The sequence below is a fragment of the Entelurus aequoreus genome, linkage group LG19, assembly GCF_033978785.1.
Source record: "Entelurus aequoreus isolate RoL-2023_Sb linkage group LG19, RoL_Eaeq_v1.1, whole genome shotgun sequence".
Lineage (NCBI taxonomy): Eukaryota > Metazoa > Chordata > Actinopteri > Syngnathiformes > Syngnathidae > Entelurus > Entelurus aequoreus.
In genome coordinates this window covers 18,597,688-18,622,742 of record NC_084749.1, presented here as the reverse complement: position 1 = coordinate 18,622,742, position 25,055 = coordinate 18,597,688, and the positions used below count along the sequence as shown (strand labels likewise).

The following is a 25,055-nucleotide window of genomic DNA, read 5'->3' as shown; positions in this document are numbered from 1 at the left end:
GCCTTAATGCCATATTGACATATTTCAATTTCAGTGCACTTTACACAAGGCCATATTGATCCATCTTCTCGAGTTGGGATTCTCAAACTGTGGTACTTGTACCACTAGTGGTACTCGGGCTTCGTCGAGTGATACGCCAAAGATTTAATTCATTATTTAAGTACAGTGTTTTATTTTCCTTTATTGAAGTACAGTGTTACTGTTCAAACTGTGTGTAATGCTACAGGGGCCGAAATATTAAATATATTTGTTAAATAGCACTGCTGCCTTGTTTCTAATGAATATTTAAGCCTGCTACGCTACTGTATTTTAATGTTGGTGATTATGGTGGTGCTTGGAGAGCCAAGTATTTTTAGAGGTGGTACTTGGTGAAAAAAGTTTGAGAAGCACTGTTCTAGAGTGTCCTCATTAGGGTCAAGGATGAGCTGGAGCCTATCCCAGTTGACTTTGGGATTTGCGGGGTGGACCCTGGACTGATCAACAGTCAACCACAAGGCACCGATATATACAAACAACTACTCATATGGACAATGTATTTACCATGAATATGTTTAAGTACAAAACATGCATCAAATTGATAAATTAAAGTTTGATTAACCAAGTATAAACATAATTTCACATAAATAAAAGGGTAAATCTAAGGGTAATTCTGCTCGTTGCCCAAATTTAGCCAGGGACAGCCTTGGGTATTGGAATAAGCCGGAGTTGCCAGAGAAAACGGCACTGGGATGCATCTTAATAAATACAAAGTACTTGTAATGGCAGTTGTTGCAGGTTTTAAACCCCAATACACAAATATACATATATGTATATTTGTGTATATTATACATGATAATATACATATATGACAAGTCAAATCAGGCACATTTATGAGGAGGAGACCATGCAAAGAAGAAGGCCGATGAGAAGGAACAGCAAACTGGGGAAGATTGACCCGGCGTGATTGGGAAGGGTGAGTTTGCAGTCCTCGTAAGGCTCCAAACAAGCTGCGTAAGCCATCACGTGGGCGATGTAGCTCTGCTCCTGGACCCCATGGAAAAGGTGTGACATTGGTCCTTTGGCAAAGATGGCTACATCTTCACTGCCATGGGTCTCTGAATCAAGAGGGACCGTTGCCTGTTGACGATATTCATCACCCTCTGCAAAAGAAAGGGAAATATGATTGTAGTAGTTTATTTTGTCTGTTAGTGTTAATAGACTACATTAAATGCATTTAGAGGACTGATGAGATATTGCTGTTATTGTATACAAATATATGATTTTGTTCTACTTTTGTTCAACAAAAGAGGCAGTCCCGCAAAGAAAACTCTTACACTGTCAATCAAAACTGAGCCGGATTTTACTTATAAGTGCAGAATATCTGATTTGTTGTATATACCGATTGTAAAAATTCACACACACTTTTCGAGGTAGTCCCAGATGTGGGCGGGTTTTTGTGCGCAGACAGGTGTAGGAACAGTGGTATATTTGCATATTTTTAAAAATACCGGTATTTAGCTTTACACTTAGTGAGACATTTTAATTGTACATTTGTATCTAAAATTTGACATTTAGATTTAGATTAAACGTTTATATTTAACATGTATATTTAACATTTAACATTAGATCTAGATTTAACATTTACTATATTTATAATTTAACATTTATGTTTAGATTCAACATTTATATTTATATTTAAAATATTGATTTAGATTCAACATTTAGATTTTACATGTATTATTTTATTTTACATTTATATTTATTATCGTTTAAATTGAACATGTATATTCAATGTGTATATTTAACATCTATTTGTTTAAAAAACAGGTATAAATTAACATCAATTTTTAATTAAGTAATAATTAACATCATGAACATTTATATTTAAAATTTAACATTTAGATTTATATTTAACAATTAGATTTACAATTTGGATTTAAATTTAACATTTAGATTTTACATTTAATATTTAAATTTAGATTTAACAATCAGACTTTGATTTATACATTTATATTTAAGATTTGACATTTGTATTTAAATTTTACATTTAGATTTAACATTTATATCTAAAATTTAATATCTAACATTCATTATTTTATTTGACATTTACTGTATATTTAATTTTAATGTTTTAATTCAACATTTATATTCAATATGTATAACTAACATCTATTTTTAACATTTTTAAGTAATATTTAACATCAGAATTTGATTGAACATTTATATTTAAGATTTAACATTTAAATTTAGATTGAACATTTATATATATATATCTAACAATTAGATTTACAATTTGGATTTAAAATTTAACATTTAGATTTTACATTTAATATTTAAATTTAGATTTTACATTTGGATTTAGATTCAACATTTATATTTAAAATTTGACATTTGTATTTGGATTTTACATTTAGATTTAGATTTAACATTTATATCTAACATTTGATATTTAGATTTAGATTTAACAAATACATGTATATTTAACATGTATATGTTGATATAACATTAAAATTTAACATTTAGATTCAGGTTCAACATTTATTATTTAACATTTAACATTTCTATTTAGATTTAACATTCATATTTAATATTAGGATTTAGAATAAACCTTTACATTTAGATTCAAACTTTAGATTTAACATTTGACATTTACATCTAACGTTTATATTTTCGATTAACATTTAGATTTAGACTTAACGTTCAAATTCAACATTTAGAATTAACATTTAGATTTGAAATTAGGCATTTTACATACAACAATTATACATCTATAGTTGCCATTTAGATTCAACATTTAGAATCATATTTCCAACTCAAACGTGAAGAAAATACAGATAAGCTAAATGTGAGAAAAGTGAGCTAAATATTAAATGTTTCCATGCTATAGTTGTGTTGGATCTTACTAGATTGTGCATGTTCTCCTATTTTGAAGTGGTTAAACACTGCACCAGCGCCACTTAAGCACTTTGTCCAGTTTACATCTGCTGCGACAACTAGAAACACACGAGCCTCCACCAGGGGGCAGAGTAGCGTACCCAGATGTTAAAACATCTTTTGCACAATCAGCCTTTTCATATAAAGCCATAAAGGAATGGAACGACCTCACAACAAACTTGAAAAGTCTAACAGATTACTCTTCAATCACAATTGAAGTTAAAAGCTGCTCACACGGTCACTGAGGTGGGCATTATGATTGACAAGTCAACTTAATGTGTATTATATTTATCCAGGAGAGCATTTTGTTGTAAACTGTGAGGTGTGTCTATTATAATCATGGTTGTTTTTACAAATTATGACAGATGGGAACAAGAGCATGTATTGTCTATGTGTGATCATGTAAATGTGGTGTGGTTGTATTGTATATTAAGTATGTGTCAATGAAAGGGCATTGTATGACTTTTCTTAATTTGATTACATGCTATAGTATGATTTTATTGTTATAACTTTACTGCATGATTTGTGTATCCCTTTAATTTAGGTAGCCAGGGACTGCACATGGAAATGAGATATTTAGCTATAATCTGGTACAGAACATACACTGCAAAAACTGAAATCTAAGTAAGATTAAATATCTCAAATAAGGGTGATATTTGCTTATTTTCTGTCTGATAAGATATTCTTCTCACTAAGCAGATTTTATGTTAGAGTGTTTTACTTGTTTTAAGGGTTTTGGTCCTAAATGATCTCAGTAAGATATTACAGCTTGTTGCTGAGATATTATGACCTATATTGAGTAAAACATGCTTGGAACTAGAATATCAACTGTTGCAAAGCTGTGTCATCAACACTCACAAGTATAAAACTACTTTTTTAAAGTAATCATTTCTTACTTCAAGCATGAAAAAAAAAAATCATGATGCCGAGCGCATATCATTATGTCAAGATAATGGCACTAGCATTTACTTAATTTAAGAATATTTTTCAACATATTGAGCAAAAAGGTCTCTTTTTTTTCTACCAAGAAAAGTGCACTTGTTATTAGTGAGAATATACCGTATTTTTCGGACTATAAGTCGCAGTTTATACTCAGGAGTGATTTATGTGTGAAATTATTAACACATTACCGTAAAATATCAAATAATATTATTTTAGCTCATTCACGTAAGAGACTAGACGTATAAGATTTCATGGGATTTAGCGATATTAGGAGTGACAGATTGTTTGGTAAACGTATAGCATGTTCTATATGTTATAGTTATTTGAATGACTCTTACCATAATATGTTACGTTAACATACCAGGCACGTTCTCAGTTGGTTATTTATGCGTCATATAGCATACACTTATTTAGCCTGTTGTTTACTATTCTTTATTTATTTTAAATTGCCTTTCAAATGTCTATTCTTGGTGTTGGGTTTTATCAAATAAATTTCCCCAAAAAATGCAACTTATACTCCAGTGCGACTTACACTACCGTTCAAAAGTTTGGGGTCACATTGAAATGTCCTTATTTTTGAAGGAAAAGCACTGTACTTTTCAATGAAGATAACTTTAAACTAGTCTTAACTTTAAAGAAATACACTCTATACATTGCTTATGTGGTAAATGACTATTCTAGCTGCAAATGTCTGGTTTTTGGTGCAATATCTACATAGGTGTATAGAGGCCCATTTCCAGCAACTATCACGCCAGTGTTCTAATGGTACAATGTGTTTGCTCATTGGCTCAGAAGGCTAATTGATGATTAGAAAACCCTTGTGCAATCATGTTCACACATCTGAAAACAGTTTAGCTCGTTACAGAAGCTACAAAACTGACCTTCGTTCTGGAGCATCACATTTGTGGGGTCAATTAAACGCTCAAAATGGCCAGAAAAAGAGAACTTTCATCTGAAACTCGACAGTCTATTCTTGTTCTTAGAAATGAAGGCTATTCCACAAAATTGTTTGGGTGACCCCAAACAATTTTTCGATTTATACTCCGAAAAATACGGTACTTATTTTAAGGTATTTTTGGGTTCATTGAGGTTAGCTAATTTGACTTGTTTTGGAAAGTCTTGACAAGCCAAATTTTCTTGTTCTATTGGCAGATAATTTTGCTTAGTTCAAATAAAATACCCCTCATTTTTGTATTTTTTTTCTTGTTTTTGAACACTGACTTTTTGCATTGTATCTGTCTTTGAGCTTAATGTTTCTATGCATTGTCCCTTCAAATAAAGACTAAACTAAACTACAAGTGTATTAATAACTACCACTGGAAATCCAGTGCGTCACATCTTCCACCACAAGATGGAGCTGCCTTATTACGTTGTCCCACTTACTAGAAATTGTCTCATTTACATCTGGGCGACTTCCATTGACAAACTGGTATCCCGGCCCATTGGCGTACCCGGCATTGGTAAAGCGCTTGTTGTCCTCAGCAATGCTCCGAGAAACCCCTGCGGATCACATGATGAAGTGATACCAGGAACTGTTTATGGCTCAGCTCTCATCAGCTTGTGTAAACATTTCACCTAAAACAGAGTTTCCTCTGGCTGAACCTCCTCCGAAGGTAAAGACGTGCGAGTGGTCCGCGGTGGCTATCGACAGGGTGTCCAGCTCATTTGTGAGTTCGGCCGCTCGCCCGATGGCTCGGTCAAACTCGATGGCCTCGGTAAGCGACCTTTTGGCCCTGCCGGCATGGTGGCCGTGGTCTATTCTCCCCCTTGAATTGCAAGACAAAGACAAACGACTCTCAGGGTCGCACGTGTGTTATCGCCACGTACCGTGTATTACATCTGTATTATAATCTATATTCCACGGTTGTATATGATGTCTTTGAAAAAACAATTATACTTATCTTCCACAAAAAGGAAATATCCTTTAGGGTTTTTGCTGAGAATCTTAATTGCCTTCTCTGTCATCTCAGTGAGGGATGGGTCTGTTGCTGGATTACGCTCCATCTCGTAGCGACAGTCCTTGGGCTCAAAAAGACCTACCAGCAGTGAGAATACACCATAAGTGTCTACTGAAGTCTACTGATAACTCGTATCGAATCCCCTGACAAATTGCGGCGATGACAATTATGAGTTCAATAAAAGAGGCAGTCCCGCAAAGACAACTGTTACATTTTTAAAAATAATACTGAGCCGGATTTTCCTTATAAGTGCAGAATGTCTGATTTGTTGTATATACCGATTGTACAAATTAAGTCACACTTTTCGATGTACCTGCGCAGACAGGTGTAGAAACAGTGGGATATTTGCATATTTAAAAAAAAAAAATTTAGCTTTACATTTAGTGAGACATTTTAATTGTACATTTATGTTTAACATTTGACATTTAGACTTAGATTCAACATTTAGATTTAGATTCAATGTTTACATTTAACATGTATATTTAGAATAGAGTAGAATAGAATAGAAAGTACTTTATTGATCCCTGGGGGAAATTCAGCACCACAGTTCGCTCACAATAGACAATAATAATAATAAATAATATAATATATAGGTATAATATATTATATATATAATATATAAATAATATCAATATATTCTACATATACTCTACATTTAAGTGCAGTCAAGAAACATGCATTATACAGTCTGATGGCTGTCAGTATGATTTGACATTTAACATTAGATTTAGATTTAACATTTACTATATTTATAATTTAACACTTAGGGTTGCATTCAACATTTAGATTTAGGTTCAAAATATTGATTTAGATTCAACATTTAGATTTTACATGTATTATTTTATTTTACATTTATATTTATTTTTCTCCTTTAAATGTAACATTTGTATTCAATGTGTATCTTTAACATCTGTTTGTTTAAAAATAAGATTAAAATTAACATCATATTTAGTTTGAACATTTATATTCATAATGTAACATTTAGATTTAGATTGAACAATTAGCTTTACAATTTGGATTTAAGTTTAACATTTAGATTTTACGTTTGATATTTAAATTTAGATTTAACAATTAGACTTCGAATAAACATTTATATTTAAGATTTGACATTTGTATTTTGATTTCACATGTACATTTAACATTTAATATGTATATTTATATTTAACAATTAGATGTATATTTTACATTTATATATCAATATAACATATTTAACATTTAGATTCAGATTTAACATTTATTCATTTATTAAGTTGCTGTGATTGCTGTATGTTGGTTGTAGAGTGGTCAATATACCGATACGCAAAAAATACATATCCTTATAGATAAAAGCTATTTTCAGTATCGTCAGGAACGAATACTGCACAATACTTTTTCTTCAGCAAAAAACAAAACAAAAACAAGCATTTATTTATTTATCAATGTCTATTTTAGACGAGCCGTGAGGTGACGGCCCCAGAAATGCTATTTCTTTGACTCAGACAGTCACACTGTACAAATATATCAAATAATCTGAAAATCGACAGCCCCTTGGTGAGTTTTTAATAGCACATAGAACATGTTTAGCCTCGTCCTCCAGTGATACTACAACTTGTAAAAAATGTAGTTTATTTGCTGCAATGGAGGCAATGATCAATAACTTAGTAGAGCGGCTCAGCCAGGATACCAAAAATAAATGCAGTGTCAGCCAGCGGGGATCGTCTTTTGTGATCGGCATCAAAAGGCATTAATTGGCGTTTTTTTTAATTTACATATTTTCAGCTAAATTACTATTTTTGTGTCCGATACGGTGCTCTGCTACTTACCTATCAGGAAGTCTGTCTTTGCCGGATTGACAGCATCAAAGTCTTTTTTGTTCCAAACATATTTAGCGTTCTGTTAGCCATAAAAAAAACACAAATTCACTGGTCAGCGATTTTGTGGATTGTAAAAACTCTGATGACGTTACACAAATACACATTAGTACTAAAACAAACATTTACCCTTTTATTCTTTAGCCACTCGACAATAAGGTTTTGTCCATCGTCTCGATCTCCTCTGACATTGGAATATTCTGGGTCTTGAATGTCCCTGGGAAACATGTACTCTCGACCACCACCAAGTATGACCTTAATAAGAAAACAATATTAGTTTTTTCTTATTTTATGTTACAGTCGGAAGGGAGTTAATATGGCCCCATTCGTCGAGGTGTACCTGACACATGAAACGTGACGAATTGGGAGGTGCACTACCCACTCTACCCACCAGAAGGCAGCATAGTGTTGAATAAAATGTACTCTGTGGCAATTCCAACTTTGACCACAGCGTCAGTTGCTATGTAGAATGGCGCTTTCCATCATTTTCAGCAGACTGCATTGCAAAATTATTACCTCCCCCTCTTCCTCTGATGCAAGATCCACCCAGGAATGGGGCCATATGAATCCCTTCCCTACTGTTCTCAATTTCTACACATTTCATCAAATCCTATGGTTCCAAGAGATACTCTATCTGATGTCCAAACATCTTCCAGTGGGGGCGGCACACTGAATACTAAGTCCGGGGAGCCATTTTGACATGTTTCAATTTCAAAGCCAATACTATATATATATATATATATATATATATATATATATATATATATATATACATACATTTCTTAAAGAAAAAAAAAACCTTTGTATGTCAGTTTTGTTATATTAGTAGGGATGCATGATAAATATCAGACAGATAATTATTGTGCCGATATGAGGAATTATGATGTCACACCAATAAAAACCGAAAATGAAATGTAAACGTCCCCTAAGCTCATTGTAAACAAACATGGCATTGATTGTTTTTGGGACATTTTGGGTCTGATTTACTAAGATCTAAACTAGAGATGTCTATAAATGCTGTAAAATGTAATATCGGAAATGATCGGTATCGGTTTCAAAATGATCGGTATCGGTTTCAAAAAGTAAAATGGATGAATTTTTAAAACGGCTTTGTACACGGACGTAGGGAGAAGTACAGAGCGCCAATAAACCTTAAAGGCACTGCCTTTGCGTGCCGGCCCAATCACATAATATCTACGTTTTTTCACACACACAAGTGAATGCAAGTCATACTTGGTCAACAGCCATACAGGTCACACTGAGGGTGGACGTATAAACAACTTTAACACTGTTACAAATATGCGCCACACTGTGAACCCACACCAAACAAGAATGACAAACACATTTCGGGAGAACATCCGCTCCGTAACACAACATAAACACAACAGAACAAATACCCAGAACCCCTTGCAACACTAACTCTTCCGGGACGCTACAATATACACCCCCCGCTAACCCCCCGCCCACCTCAACCTCCTCATGCTCTCTCAGGGAGAGCATGTCCCAAATTCCAAGCTGCTGTTTTGAGGCATGTTAAAAAAAAATAATGCACTTTGTGACTTCAATAATAAATATGGCAGTGCCATGTTGGCATTTTTTTCCATAACTTCAGTTGATTTATTTTGGAAAACCTTGTTACATTGTTTAATGCATCCAGCGGGGCATCACAACAAAATTAGGCATAATGTGTTAATTCCACGACTGTATGTATCGGTATCGGTTGATATCGGAATCAGTAATTAAGAGTTGGACAATATCGGAATATCGGATATCGGCAAAAAAGCCTTTATCGGACATCTCTAATCCAAACGCCTCACGCTAAACAGCGTGTGCAATCTATAAAATAGCGCATACTACTAGTGGGCTGGTTGTGTGTGATTTACTAACACGGAGTATGCAAATGAAAATGAGTGCAAATTATTTAAATGCGGATTTGTGTGTAGTATACAGGGACACTCTCATTTACTGCACATTCATGTTATTATGCTCCTATGTTTGCTATGTTTTCCAACCAGCAAGAGATATCTACCACATTTTATGGGCATTTTAGAAGCAGTCGTGCAGTGCATCAACATTTTTTTTTTTACTACTCATCGTAGTTTGTTTAAATGTACAACTTTCTCCGATGCTGTTACAGAAAGACGTGTTTATGCCACACCTTCTTTGTCTCATTTTGTCCATCAAACGTTTTATACTGTGCGTGAATGCACAAAAGGTGAGCTTTGTTGATGTCATTGATTTGCTTGAGTGCTTATCAGGCATATTTGGTCAATCCATGACTGCAAGCTAATCGATGCTAACATGCTATCTCGGCTAGCTGTATGTACATATTGCATCATTATGCCTCATTTGTTGGTATATTTGAGCTCATTTAATTTCCTTTACTTATGTCCTCTGTGTATTTAATTTATATTTGCATGGCTCATGAAACATTATCTGTATGTAATATTGGCTGCATTTCTGATGTTGTTTGTGTGCCATGTTGTTCCAGACCATAGCAAATGTCACCCAGCTTGCAAAGATTGTAATACATCCATTAGAAGAAGACAGCCTGCCATTTCCTTAAACCTGGACACACACATCTATACCTTTGGCCATTTTGAGCCAGTAATTTCCAAAAGGTATCTCTTTGTGTGAGAAGCCTCCGTTTTACTAATGATTTCCAATGTTGCAAAAATGTGTCGAATAAAAATTAAAATACAACATTTCTGTCAACGAAGATTTGTGTCAGCCTTTGATAGTAGGCTAATATAGACACTTACACCTTGTGTTGCCTTCATTATAACACTTATATAAGGCTTTTAATTTTTTGCTGCTCGAGACAGAATTTTTTTTTGGTATTTTTGTCCAATATGGCTCTTTTAACATTTTGGGTTGCCGACCCCCGCTTTAGACCTATTTGCTCTTTTAGTCCACTTTTTATGTAGGTGTTTTGGAATAGTATTTCTAGAAGGGGGTCACAAATGGCCCCCGGGACCCACTTGGGACACCACTAATTTAAAGCATGTATTGATGAATAACTGACACAAATGACCGTTTAGGGCAGGGGTCACCAACGCGGTGCCCGCGGGCACCAGGTAGCCCGTAAGGACCAGATGAGTAGCCCGCCGGCCTGTTCTAAAAATAGCTCAAATAGCAGCACTTACCAGTGAGCTGTATCTATTTTTTTAATTTTATTTATTTACTAGCAAGCTGGTCTCGCTTTGCCCAACATTTTTAATTCTAAGAGAGACAAAACTCAAATAGAATTTGAAAATCCAAGAAAATATTTTAAAGACTTGGTCTTCACTTGTTTAAATAAATTCATTAATTTTTTTACTTTGCTTCTAATGACTTTCAGGAAGACAACTTTAGAGAAAAAATACAACCTTAAAAATGATTTTAGGATTTTTAAACACATATACCTTTTTACCTTTTAAATTCCTTCCTTCCTTTTCTTTCCTAACAATTTAAATCAATGTTCAAGTAATTTTTTTTTTTTTTATTGTAAAGAATAATAAATACATTTTAATTTAATTCTTCATTTTAGCTTCTGTTTTTTCGACGAAGAATATTTGTGAAATATTTCTTCAAACGTATTATGATTAAAATTCAAAAAAAATATTCTGGCAAATCTAGAAAATCTGTAGAATCAAATGTAAATCTTATTTCAAAGTCTTTTAATTCATTTTAAAATGTTTGTTCTGGAAAATCTAGAAGAACTAATGATTTGTCTTTGTTAGAAATATAGCTTGGTCCAATTTGTTATATATTCTAACAAAGTGTAGATTGGATTTTAACCTATTTAAAACATGTCATCAAAATTCTAAAATTAATTTTAATCAGGAAAAATTACTAATGATGTTCCATAAATTATTTTTTTAATTTTTTCAAAAAGATTCGAATTAGCTAGTTTTTCTCTTCTTTTTTCGGTTAAATTTTAAAGAGTCGAAATTGAAGATAAACTATGTTTCAAAATGTAATTGTAATTTTTCTCGTGTTTTCTCCTCTTTTAAACCGTTCAATTAAGTGTAAATATCATTAATTATTAAAAATAACAGAGTTAAAGGTAAATTGAGCAAATTGGCTATTTCTGGCAATTTATTTAAGTGTGTATCAAACTGGTAGCCCTTCGCATTAATCAGTACCCAAGAAGTAGCTCTTGGTTTCAAAAAGGTTGGTGACCCCTGGTTTAGGGTATATTAACTAGAGATGTCCGATAATGGCTTTTTTGCCGATATCCGATATTCCGATATTGTCCAACTCTTAATTACCGATTCCGATATCAACCGATACCGATATATACAGTCGTGGAATTAACACATTATGATGTCTAATTTTGTTGTGATGCCCCGCTGGATGTTCTCCCGAAATGTGTTTGTCATTCTTGTTTGGTGTGAGTTCACAGTGTGGCGCATATTTGTAACAGTGTTAAAGTTGTTTATACGGTCACCCTCAGTGTGAATTGTATGGCTATTGACCAAGTATGCATTGCATTCACTTGAGTGTGTGAAAAGCTGTAGATATTATGTGATTGGGCCGGCACACAAAGGCAGTGACTTTAAGGCACGGCCCCAATATTGTTGTCTGGGTGGAAATCGGAAGAAATTCGGGAGAATGGTTGCCCCGGGAGATTTTCGGGAGGGGCACTGAAATTTGGGAGTCTCCCGGGAAAATCGGGAGGGTTGGCAAGTATGACTGGAAGACACAATTGCTCTGTACTTCTCCCTACGTCCGTGTACCACTCCGTTTTAAAAAGTCATACATTTTACTTTTTGAAACCGATACAGATAATTTCCGATATTACATTTTAAAGCATTTATCGGCCGATAATATCGTCAGTACGATATTATCGGACCTCTCTAATATTAACATATCTGCTGGATGTTTTAAAGCTTACATTTATCTCTGTGTTGTGAACAAGTTGATACGAGATGTCCCGACAGCCATTTTGGACGGCCTCTTTGCTGAGATCCGAGTCAGCGTACCAACCCCGGTTGGCGGTGTGAGCATAGTTCGCACCCGGAGAGGCGTGCTGCACACGGGTTGTCGTGACGATTCCCACCGATTTTCCTGAAACAAGAAGAAGCAGCGGAACTGAACTCTTTTTCTAAAAATTTGATTTATTTAATTAGTAGTTCTAAATTAAAGTACCACTGATAGTCACACACACACTAGGTGTGGTGAAATTACCCTCTGCATTTGACCCATCCCCTTGTTCCACCCCCTGGGAGGTGAGGGGAGCAGTGAGCAGCAGCGGTGGCCGCGCTCGGGAATCATTTTGGTGATTTAACCCCCAATTCCAACCCTTGATGCTGAGTGCCAAGCAGGGAGGTAATGGGTCCCATTTTTTATAGTCTTTGGTATGACTCGGTATGACCTACCGATTTCAGGGCAAACTTTAAGCGTACCTGCTTGCTTGGCCCGATGCAGCACGGAGGTGACTTCGTTCCCGTAGACGGCACTGCAATTGTACCTCGGCGTGGAAGCGGTGACCCCCAGAGTGCCGTAGTTGGCCTTCACGCCACATAAGTACGCCGTGGCCGTGCCAGCACTGTCTGGCATCTGTTGGTCCACATTGTACGTCTACAAAAACAAATAGCATCGACATGTTAAGAACATCACAAGGTGAGAGCATGTCCACAACTATATCTACTAAGCTCGTGCACGGAGGTTTGTGTCTCGTAAATGAGCAAAAACATTTAGCGTGTCTTCTTGTATAAAAATGATACATGCCGATTATTTGAACGTGCACAATACTGGGACAAGTAGACAAGCAAATATAATCACAAGCGCTCTCGTCGTGATTCATCAGGACTGGAACTGTTTTGCGTGCACTTTTAGCGCGCTTGGAATGCTCGCGCAAACTGGCCTATGTTACGCGGACATGGTGTGCACGTCAACATGTTTGGATTGTCAGAAATAGGAAATATTTGGACACAGCGTCTATTAAACAATCATACTTTATATTTCTACATCTGCTAGATGACTAAAGGGAACAATTAAAACAAATTCAACTGATTTGATGTCTGCTGGCATTTTTTTATATAATGGTGTTAGTTCTTCATGTAAAAAATATGATACAATATAGCTCCTATATGAAAAAAAAAAAAAATAAAAAAAAAAATAAAAATAAAAATATACATACATACACTACAGTTCAAAAGTTTGGGGTCACATTAAAATGTCCTTATTTTTCAATGAAGATAACTTTAAACTAGTCTTAACTTTAAAGAAGTACACTCTATACATTGCTAATGTGGTAAATGACTATTCTAGCTGCAAATGTCTGGTTTTTAGTGCAATATCTACATAGGTGTATAGAGGCCCATTTCCAGCAACTATCACTCCAGTGTTCTAATGGTACAATGTGTTTGCTCATTGGCTCAGAAGGCTAATTGATGACTAGAAAACCCTTGTGCAATCATGTTCACACATCTGAAAACAGTTTAGCTCGTTACAGAAGCTACAAAACTGACCTTCCTTTGAGCAGATTGAGTTTCTGGAGCATCACATTTGTGGGGTCAATTAAACGCTCAAAATGGCCAGAAAAAGAGAACTTTCATCTGAAACGCGACAGTCTATTCTTGTTCTTAGAAATGAAGGATATTCCACAAAATTGTTTGGGTGACCCCAAACTTTTGAACGGTAGTGTATATTTTTTATTTATTTTTATTTTTATTTTTATTTTTATTTTTATTTTTATTTTTATTTTTATTTTTATTTTTATTTTTATTTTTATTTTTATTTTTATTTTTATTTTTATTTTTATTTTTATTTTTATTTTATTTTTTTATTTTTTTATTTTTCATATAGGAGCTATATTGTATTATATTTTTTACATGAAAAACTAACACCATTATATAAAAAAAAAAAAAAAAAAAATCCTATATGAAAAAAAACAATAAAAATTGCCAGGAGAACGGTATATTTCGGACTGCATTGTGCCGAGTGTGAAATTTGGTGGAGGAGGAATTATGGTTTGGGGTTGTTTTCCAGGAGTTGGGCTTGGCCCCTTAGTTCCAGTGAAAGGAACTTTGAATGCTCCAGGATACCAAAACATTTTGGACAACCATGCTCCCAACCTTGTGGGAACAGTTTGGAGCGGGCTCCTTCCTCTTCCAACATGACCGTGCACCACTGCACAAAGCAAGGTCCATAAAGACATGGATGACGGAGTCTGGGGGTGGATGAACTTGACTGGCCTGCACAGAATCCTGACCTGAACCCAATTGAACACCTTTAGGATGAATTATAACAGAGACTGACAGCCATGCCTTTTCGACCAAAATCAGTGTGTGACCTCACCAATGGTCGAAAGTTCCTACAAGCACACTCCGCAACCTTGTGGACAGCCTTCCCAGAAGAGTTGAAGCTGTAATAGCTGCAAAAAGTGGACCGACGTCCTATTGAACCCTATGGGTTAGGAATGGGATGGCACTTCAAGTTCATATGTGAGTCAAGGCAGGTGGCCAAATACTTTTGGCAATATAGCGTATCTGCCTTGTGAGAATGGTGCATTAATGGCGTGTGCCATGGGGACAGTTAATGCAATGGTGGAAATTTGCTTTTATATTCTCATTAATGACAGAGCAGGAAGGAGCTTCTAATACTTTGGTGATAAAATTTCCCAAGAACACAGCATATAGGTAGGGGCTGCAGAAACCCTTTTCCTTGAGCATGACCATGTCATCCTTTTTTGCAGTGTTTCAATGTCTATGCAAGCTCTGTAAACTGTTTTTTTTCTTCTTCTTAAAGTCGTAACTCATTAACTCGTAACGCCCTTTGTCAATATGAATGGTCTGACCTTCGACAGTGCACAGTGCGGAAAAGTGTCCATGACCAGGCTGGTCTCTTCTCCTGAATGTCCTGCAAGTTGTCCTTTGAGGATGCGGGCAGCAGTTAGTGTTGTTATTCCCATCCCTGGGAAGTGGAAGAAAAAGTTAGATAACGTCAACAATCAAACCACTCTTGGACCCTTACAAAGCTCCCTTAATGTACGGTATGTGAGTTTACAGCACAAAGTACTCCAGGTTCTTTCAAATCTCCATTGTATATTTACTTTCACACAAAACAAAGGCCCAATTTTTAAATGACATCCATTGTTTTAAGCCTATTCTCTTTGGGAGGTGTTGCAGTTTTCGACTTAACTTTTGTTTTCATGAAAAACACTCAGATGTGTGCTGATAAAACTCATAAAACAATTACTGCTTTCAGCATGTACATCTTGTTAATGTACGTCCATAACGTTTGAATTGTGGCTTTTAAATGTGTAAAATACGAACCTTGACCCATGGAATAAACAGAGTGGTAAAGTTGAACTTTCTTTGGGTTCAAATTGGTTCAGATAGTAGTTAAAGTAGTAAGCCTGTTTATACTACTATGTTTCTAAATAGGGTCATCTAGTAGTAGAAGTACAAATATTTAGTAGAGATGTCCGATAATATCGGGCTGCCGACATTATCGGCCGATAAATGCTTTAAAATGTTAAATTCGCAAATTTTCGGTATCGTTTCGGAAATTATCGGTATCAGTTAAAAAAGTAAAATTTATGACTTTTTAAAACGCCGCTGTACGTAGTGGTACACGGACGTAGGGAGAAGTACAGAGCGTCAATAAACCTTAAAGGCACTGCCTTTGCGTGCCGACCCAATCACTTAATATCTACAGCTTTTCACACACACAAGTGAATGCAAGCATACTTGGTCAACAGCCATACAGGTCACACTGAGGGTGGCCGTATAAACAACTTTAACACTGTTACAAATATGCGCCACACTGTGAACCCACACCAAACAAGAAAGACAAACACATTTCGGGAGAACATCCGCACCGTAACACAACATAAACACAACAGAACAAATACCCAGAACCCCTTGCAGCACTAACTCTTCCGGGACACTACAATATACACCCCCCGCTACCCCCCGCCCCCCAACTCAACCCCGCCCACTTCAACCTCTTCAGGCTCTCTCAGGGAGAGCATGTCCCAAATTCCAAGCTGCTGTTTTGAGGCATGTTAAAAAAAATAATGCACTTTGTGACTTTAATAATAAATATGGCAGTGCCATGTTGGCATTTTTTTCCATAACTTGAGTGGATTTATTTTGGGAAAACCTTGTTACATTGTTTAATGCAGTGTTTTTCAACCTTTTTTGAGCCGAGGCACATTTTTTTCATTGAAAAAATCCAAAGGCACACCACCAGCAGAAATCATTAAAATATGAAACTCGATATTGACAATAAAAAGTCGTGAGATATGACTTTAAACCATAACCAAGCATGCATCACTATAGCTCTTATCTCAAAGTAGGTGTACTGTCACCACCTGTCACATCACACCCTGACTTATTTGGACTTTTTTTGCTGTTTTTCTGTGTGTAGTGTTTTAGTTCTTGTCTTGCGCTCCTATTTTGCTGGCTTTTCCTGTTTTGTTGGTATTTTCCTGTAGCAGTTTCATGTCTTCCTTTAAGCGATATTCCCCGCGCCTGCTTTGTTTTAGCAATCAAGAATATTGCAGTTGTTTTTATCCTTTTTTGTGGGGACATTGTTGATTGTCATGTCATGTTCGGATGTACTTTGTGAACGCCGTCTGCTCCACACGCTGTAAGTCTTTGCTGTCGTCCAGCATTCTGTTTTTCTTCACTTTGTCGCCAGTTCAGTTGTAGTTTTGTTCTGCATAGCCTTCCCTAAGCTTCAATGCCTTTTTTTTTAGGGGCACTCACCTTTTGTTTATTTTTCAGTTCAAGCATTAGACACCTTTTTACCTGCACACTGCCTCCCGCTGTTGTCTGAAAAATTGTGATCACGATTAGCTACCTGCTGCCACCTACTGATATGAAAGAGTATTACACGGTTACTCTGCCGACAGTCAACAACAACACATCATTTGCAGACTAATTACTGGTTTGCAAAAAATGTTATACCCCAAATAGGTGAAATTAGATAATCTCCCACGGCACACCAGACTGTATCTCACGGCACACTAGTGTGCCGCGGCACAGTGGTTGAAAAACACTGGTTTAATGCATCCAGCGGGGCATCACAAAAAAATTATGCATAATAATGTGTTAATTCCACGACTGTATATATCGGTATCGGTTGATATCGGAATCGGTAATTAAGAGTTGGACAATATCGGAATATCGGATATCGGCAAAAAAGCCATTATCGGACATCTCTAATATTTAGTATCAAAAAGAGCTGCAAAACAAAAGCATGATACTGTTTTTGGGCTGTGCCAGAAGTTGAATTTAAAGCAGCACTAAGTATCTTTTCAACCTTCATAAAATATTTTCATAACTTTCAAAACGGTACATTGGCTTACAACTAGTTGAATGACAGCTTTGTCAAAGCCTTAGGGGGGCTGTATCGCTCTCACTAGCACTTAGAAACATTGAGGAGGGTGGCAGGAGCTCCGCCACACAAAAAACAAAAAATGTGCTGACTTGACGGAAGTCGATGCGAATGCCTATGTGCCGCCAGAAAACAAGAAAAAAGAAGAACGCCTACGTACAATTACTGCCATCACGGCCGAGGCTCCAAAACGACCAAAGAAACGAAAAGTTTTGTCTGAGGAGACAAACAAAGAAAAACGGAGACATAAAAAAAGACAGTAAGGATCAACATGCGTGAGCTCAAGGTTGAAGGTTCCTGCTAAACAAGTAAGTAACTTTCAATGCTCAAATTAAAATTATATTGCTAATGTTATCTATCGAAAACTTGCGTGATAGTTTTGACTACTACGAAATTCGTTGCTTCGGACATGCATCCGCCCCCATGCATTCTTGGTAGTAACGTCATGTTTGTAGGGCAATCCTTGATGGTGTCTGCTATTTAACATCAGCATAGCCATTAGAGACGTAATATTTGTGACAAGATTACAACGGACATCATGTCAGTATGACGCCATATGCGCTTGTCATCATGAGAACTGTGGTCTTCTTTTGGTAAAAACACTACTGCTTGAGTCCACCAAAATCAACCAAAACTGACAGTTATTAATTGGGGCTTTAAAGGACCTCCTTCAATGCTGACAACATTAGCACTTATTTCATAGTTCTTGACCTAAAACATATGTCTACAGGTCAAATTTCCCCTGAATTGGACGCAGTAGTGATTTCAGGCTTGTTTTCTGCAGATTTTGGTATGCCGACCTTAGGCCTGCATCCGTCTGCTGACATCACCTACAGACCACTGGAGGAAATTTCATATTGCGTAGTATGTGTTTTGGTAGCATCTTCTTCCTGAATCATGTTATTTCTAGAGCTGTGAATCTTTGGGTGTCCCACGATTCGATTCAATACCGATTATTGGGGTCACGATTCGATTCAAAATCAATTGTTTTCGATTCAACGCGATTCTCGATTCAAAAACGATATTTTCCCGATTCAAAATGATTCTCTATTCATTCAATACATAGGATTTCAGCAGGATCTACCCCAGTCTGCTGACATGCAAGCAGAGTAGTAGATTTTTGTAAAAAGCTTTTATAATTGTAAAGGACAATGTTTTATCAGCTGATTGCAATAATGTAAATTTGTTTTAACTGTTGAATTAACCAAAAATATGACTTATTTTATCTTTGTGAAAATATTGGACACAGTGTGTTGTCCAGCTTATGAGATGCGATGCAAGTGTAAGCCACTGTGACACCATTGTTCTTTTTTTAAATTTTTTTATAAATGTCTAATGATAATGTCAATGAGGGATTTTTAATCACTGCTATGTTGAAATTGTAACTAATATTGGCCATATTGCATATTGTGTATATTATGTTGTTTTTGTATATTGTGTGGTTTCTTCTTTTTTTTAAATGCAAAGCACCTTAGGGAAGCAACCTAAATTTCGTTGGACCTGTACCTGTACATGCACAATGACAATAAAGATCATTCATTCATTCATTCATTCATTCATACTGTTGTTGATAATATTCATTTTTGTTTCACTAAATTAAATAAATGATATATGGGTTATACTTGTATAGCGCTTTTCTACCTTCAAGGTACTCAAAGCGCTTTGACACTATTTCCACATTCACCCATTCACACACACATTCACACACTGATGGCGGGAGCTGCCATGCAAGGCGCTAACCAGCAGCCATCAGGAGCAAGGGTGAAGTGTCTTGCCCAAGGACACAACGGACGTGACTAGGATGGTAGAAGGTGGGGATTGAACCCCAGTAACCAGCAACCCTCCGATTGCTGGCACAGCCACTCTACCAACTTCGCCACGCCGTCCCCACTACTTTTGGTTTGTTCTGTGTCGTGTTTGCGTCTCCTCTCAATTGCTCTGTTTATTCCAGTTCTGAGTGTTGCTGGGTCGGGTTTGGTTTTGGAATTTGGATTGCATTGTTATGGTATTGCTGTGTATTGTTTTGTTGGATTGATTAATTAAAAAAAAGAAGAAAAAAAAAAATAAAAAAAAATAAAAAGAAAAAAATGAAAAAAATAGATTTTTTAAAAATGAGAATCGATTCTGAATCGCGATTCGAATTCAAATCGATTTTTTCCCACACCCCTAGTTATTTCCACACAAAAATTTGAAGGAATTAGCAAACATGTCATCCAGATGCATTGTTGCAGGTTGTAGCAATACCACAAAAAAAGGGGTCAGCTTGCATGTTTCCCAAATGATGGCAACATGAGTTAAGTATGGACTCAAGACAATGCAATCTCGAAAATCAGGGAGAAAGACCAACTCAGAATATAGGGAAAAACTGAGAAAAAATAGCAGAGCAGATAAAAAACAACAGAAAAAGAAGATATGTTTGTGTCCTCTTCTACTGATGTTTTTATCAAAATGCTTGAGAAAATGCTGAAAGAGCATGAGGAAACAGGCTATGGTGTCTATGGAAGAGGAAATGGAAGAGCAGGGAAGTCCGGAAATTGTGCTTCTTTTATATATATTTTTTGCTCATAATGTTAACCAAATCAGTTTTGAGGTAATCATAAATTTACCCAAAAGTGCTTCGCGCGAATGTCAATCCTCTTGTTATGGGGCCGACTGGCTCGTACATGCACATGCATCCTCCGCTGTTGCCATTTCTAATACAAAGTAGCGTGTAGTTCTAATTTATATCCGTCGGTAGATATGGACTGCAGCTGTAGAAGCGCAACTAACAACAAACAACAACAACAAAGATGGCGGGGAGAAGAGGCGGTTGAAGTAAAGCCAGGTAAATAAGACCGCCCACATGACGACGCATCCCAGAGAGACGATCAGAAAGCGGAAAACGGATTGTAAAAAATAATCTATGCAAAATGTTGACCAAAGAACGACCATCACATGTTAGGTAGACCAGGGGTTCTTAACCTTTTTGAACTTTGGCCCAACTTTTACAATACCGAGAGGCAAGGGGCCCCACTCAAATATTGACACTGATTTAGTCATCTTACTCTTGATTTTAATTTCAATAATTATATGTAACTTTCTCCCAGTTTAACAGGATAATCCTCACCAATTAATACGCCAACTGATATGAAAACATGTGTTAATCACAAAGATTTTTATCAAGACTTAGGTCAGGCTGATTACAAAAATAAATACTAATCAAATACACTGCAAAAGAAGGGACTGATTAAATATTAATACAACTATGCAATTCTAACTAAATCTATAATAAACAATAATAATTAGAGATGTCCGACCTGCCGATATTATCGGCCGATAAATGCTTTAAAATGTAATATCGGAAATTATTGGTATCGGTTTCAAAAAGTAAAATTAATGACTTTTTAAAACGCCGCTGTACGGAGCGGTACATTTCCGGTAAAACACGGACGTAGTCTAGTATACTCTGGACTGAAGCTGTGTGCCTTCATTGTTTTTGTAGCTGTTGTTTTGAGGCATGTTTAAAAAAATAAAATAATAATGCACTTTGTGAAAGTCAAAGTATGGAATTTCCCATAGTTGTAGTGGGTATTAGGATTATCTCAGGGAGAGCATGTCCCAAATTCCAGGCTGCTGTTTTGAGGCATGTTAAAAAAAAATAATGCACTGTGTGACTTCAATAATAAATATGGCAGTGCCATGTTGGCACTTTTTTTCCATAACTGGAGTTGAAGTTGTTCTCTTATTTTGGAAAACCTTGTTTTTGATTGATTGATTGATTGAAACTTGTATTAGTAGATTGCACAGTACAGTACATATTCCGTACAATTGACCACTAAATGGTAACACTCGAATAAGTTTTTCAACTTGTTTAAGTCGGGTTAAAGTTACATTGTTTAATGCATCCAGCGGGGCATCACAACAAAATTAGGCATAATAATGTGTTAATTCCACGACTGTATATATCGGTATCGGTTGATATCGGAATCGGTAATTAAGAGTTGGACAATATCGGAATATCGGATATCGGCAAAAAAGCCATTATCGAACATCTCTAATAATAATACATATGTTTTTTTGTTTTTTTAAATGTCACTAAAAATTTAGGTGCAAATGAATACACAGCTCCACCATTTTAGTCATAATTTTTGCACTTAAGAAACTTCTCTTTGACTTTTTCTGTTTGTTTGACATTGTCATTACTGCCACACGTGGTGGAAAAGTGCATTACAATTGAGTACTGCTGCTGCCCATACGGACCCCGTCAGAGAGACAGATACTTTTTGGCGGCCCTCCAGGGGGCGCTCGCGGCCAAATGGTTAAGAAACACTTATGTAGACCACAAGGAAGTGTTTTAAATGTAGAAAAAAAACAAAACACAATATGACCCCTTTAAGGTGAGTTTATTTTGGTGTGATGATGTAATACCGTAGTAATACACATAACTGTAATAGATTCACCAACTTTATTCATATGACATTTTTAGCCAGTCTTTGGGCTCAAGTCAGTTGGGGACTTATGTGTTAAAGCAGTGGTCCCCAACCACCGGGCCACGGCCCGGTACCGGTCCGTGGACCGATTGGTACCGGGCCGCGGCCGCACAAGAAATAAGAAAAAAATTAATAAATAAAAAATTTTTTTTTTTTTATTAAATCAACATAAAAAACACAATATATACATTATATATCAATATAAATCAATACAGTCTGCAGGGATACAGTCCGTAAGCACACATGATTGTATTTGTTTATGACAAAAAAATAAATAAAAATAAAACAATTTTTTTTTACTAACCCCAACCCCGGTCCGTGGGACACATTTTCAAGCGTTGACCGGTCCGCAAGTACAAAAAGGTTGGAGACCACTGTGTTAAAGGACCCAGGTAATTCCCAACTCATGTTTTCCTTGTGTGGCCCCAGTTAATTTTATTATTATGAACAACAAACAACCAAACGTCATCCCCTTATGCCATTAACACCTTCCCACTTGGACAATTCAGTTCCCACTAATTTGATCACTTCCTCTGAGAACCGTTGTACCACGGCAATAAAAGTTTCACTTTCACGCTCCAATGGCATCTAATTACCGTACTAATTTAAAAAAAAAAAAGTGGTTTAATCAGCTTCCTCCAACTTACCGTCCCCTATGAAGAGGATGATGTTCTTGGCTTGGTGGATATTAGGCTGGATGTTGAGGGCAGTGTGAAGCGCTTGCTTCCCTTTGTTGTTCCAGTAAGTGGCATGGAGCTCTTCCTCTACAGAGGAAACAAACAATACGTATCATAGAGTTGACTTATTCCATTGACAACAATGAAGAATAATTACTTTGTGTGTTGACGTCGTATACGAATTGATAACAATTAGTTTACCTGAGATAGACAAGGTCCCCTTGATTGCAATGAAAATCAGTAATCCAAAAAATGCAAACTTATGTTTCCCGGCCATGGTATTGACGACACGCGTGTTTTGAGATATTGCACAAGGGACAACATACATCAGCCTTTTTATAGACGCAGTCAAGGAACAAAGGGCACAGGTCTGTTGCAAAGAGGACACAGCAACATTCACACGTGGAACTGGAGTGCATCTTTTAGTACCTGACTGGTAAATAAAGCATTTTCCTGGCACTGATTCACTGATTCACTTATGCATGACTTCATGCGCTCCACGTGCAAACACAATCACATACTTTCATTAGAATATCTGGTGAATACTAGGTCTTGCCGACTATCTTATTTACTGCAGATCGTTATGTGATGAGGACGGCCATAACTGTATCATATATACAGTTAAGGCCTTGTGGGTGTTCGGGTCTGTGGGACCCGTTTTCATTTTTATTAAAAGACAAATGATTCAATTAATACATTTTTCAAACTGAGACTCACTGACTTTGGCTCATTTTCTGTGAAGAACATATATCAGAATACATATTTAATGACCACACACCATACACCCCCCCTACACATTTCTATTACATACAAGATGTCCGGGTCCACTGGACCCGGGTCTAATAGAAGTGTGGAAATTGATGTTCTGTGTACCACACACACACACACACACACACACACACACACACACACACACACACACACACACACACACACACACACACACACACACACACACACACACACACACACACACACACACACACACACCCAGCAGGCCTAGACAGGAGGAGGACAGAGTGTAGGTACACAGAACATCAGAGGGTCAAATGTGCGAGAAAATGAGAGCAGACAGTGTTGACAATGCAGGGGACCTAAGATTTGGAACCGGCTTAATGAGAGCCTTAAGATACGGTATCCATTCTCCAACTTCAAAAAGAAACTGAAAACTTACCTATTAACCACCTATCTCTAATGCCTCATGTGGGGTTGACTACTGTTGGGTTTTGCATGGTCGAATGAATGTATGTGTGTATGTGTATGCGTGCTTTAGTACTATCATCTTGTGTTTATCCATAGCGTTGTTGTTTTTGTTTTTTTTTGTTTTTTGTTGTTGTTGTAGTGCTTGCTACCATTTTTCATCATGCCATATATAAACTGTCCTCTGGTCCCCCTGTCAAAAGCTTCTTCTAGCTTATTTGGGGGACCCTTTCACTTACCAATATCGTTAAATGATATTCACTACTATTGCAATTGTTGTATGGTATTGTGAATAAAACTTGAAACTTGAAACTTGAAACTTGAATGTTGCAACCTTGTGTGGGAACCGCAGGTGCAGAAACACAAAAGAAGAATCCCTGTGGGAAGCAGAAACTGGCAGAGAAAATTTTCTGTGCAACGTTCATACTGTTGTTACTCAGCCAGTGTTTGTGGGTCTGATGGACCCGTTGCATTTTGTGGGTTTTAATGCCTCATAATCAAACACTTTTATGTTAAAATACTGAACAGATGTTTACCTTATCCCAATAAACATCTGTTCAATATTTTAACATAAAGGTGTTTGATTGTGAGGCATTAAAAGCCACAAAATGCAACGGGTCCATCAGACCCACAAACGCTGGCTGAGTAACAACAATATGAACATTACACAAGGGTTAATAATATACCAAAAGTAGTGTATGTAATATGTTA

The 25,055-nt window shown here is 36.4% G+C and overlaps 1 protein-coding gene across 1 annotated transcript; it reads right to left on the bottom strand.

The window, feature by feature from the left end:
• Positions 1-867: 867 nt before the first annotated feature.
• On the bottom strand, positions 868-23,421 carry LOC133634863 (intestinal-type alkaline phosphatase 1-like). Its single transcript, XM_062027511.1, has 11 exons — positions 23,346-23,421; positions 23,115-23,231; positions 15,450-15,565; positions 13,054-13,228; positions 12,543-12,715; positions 7,793-7,918; positions 7,616-7,685; positions 5,753-5,891; positions 5,431-5,621; positions 5,239-5,355; positions 868-1,139 (listed from the first exon to the last, which is right to left on the bottom strand). Exons 1-11 carry the CDS (start codon positions 23,419-23,421, stop codon positions 868-870), a joined length of 1,572 nt encoding a protein of 523 aa, XP_061883495.1.
• Between the last annotated feature and the right edge of the window lie 1,634 nt (positions 23,422-25,055).

What these genes read in the sequence shown, in the direction of transcription:
- LOC133634863 (XM_062027511.1), bottom strand. Translation starts at nt 23,421, where the DNA reads ATGGCCGGGAAACATAAGTTTGCATTTTTTGGATTACTGATTTTCATT. An exon ending in CGCACTGTGCACTGTCGAAG is followed by an intron (nt 13,229 to 15,449) that starts GTCAGACCATTC and finishes TTGTTTTTGTAG; the next exon opens with ACGTACAATGTGGACCAACA. An exon ending in AAAGACAGACTTCCTGATAG is followed by an intron (nt 5,892 to 7,615) that starts GTAAGTAGCAGA and finishes CACTGCTGGTAG; the next exon opens with GTCTTTTTGAGCCCAAGGAC.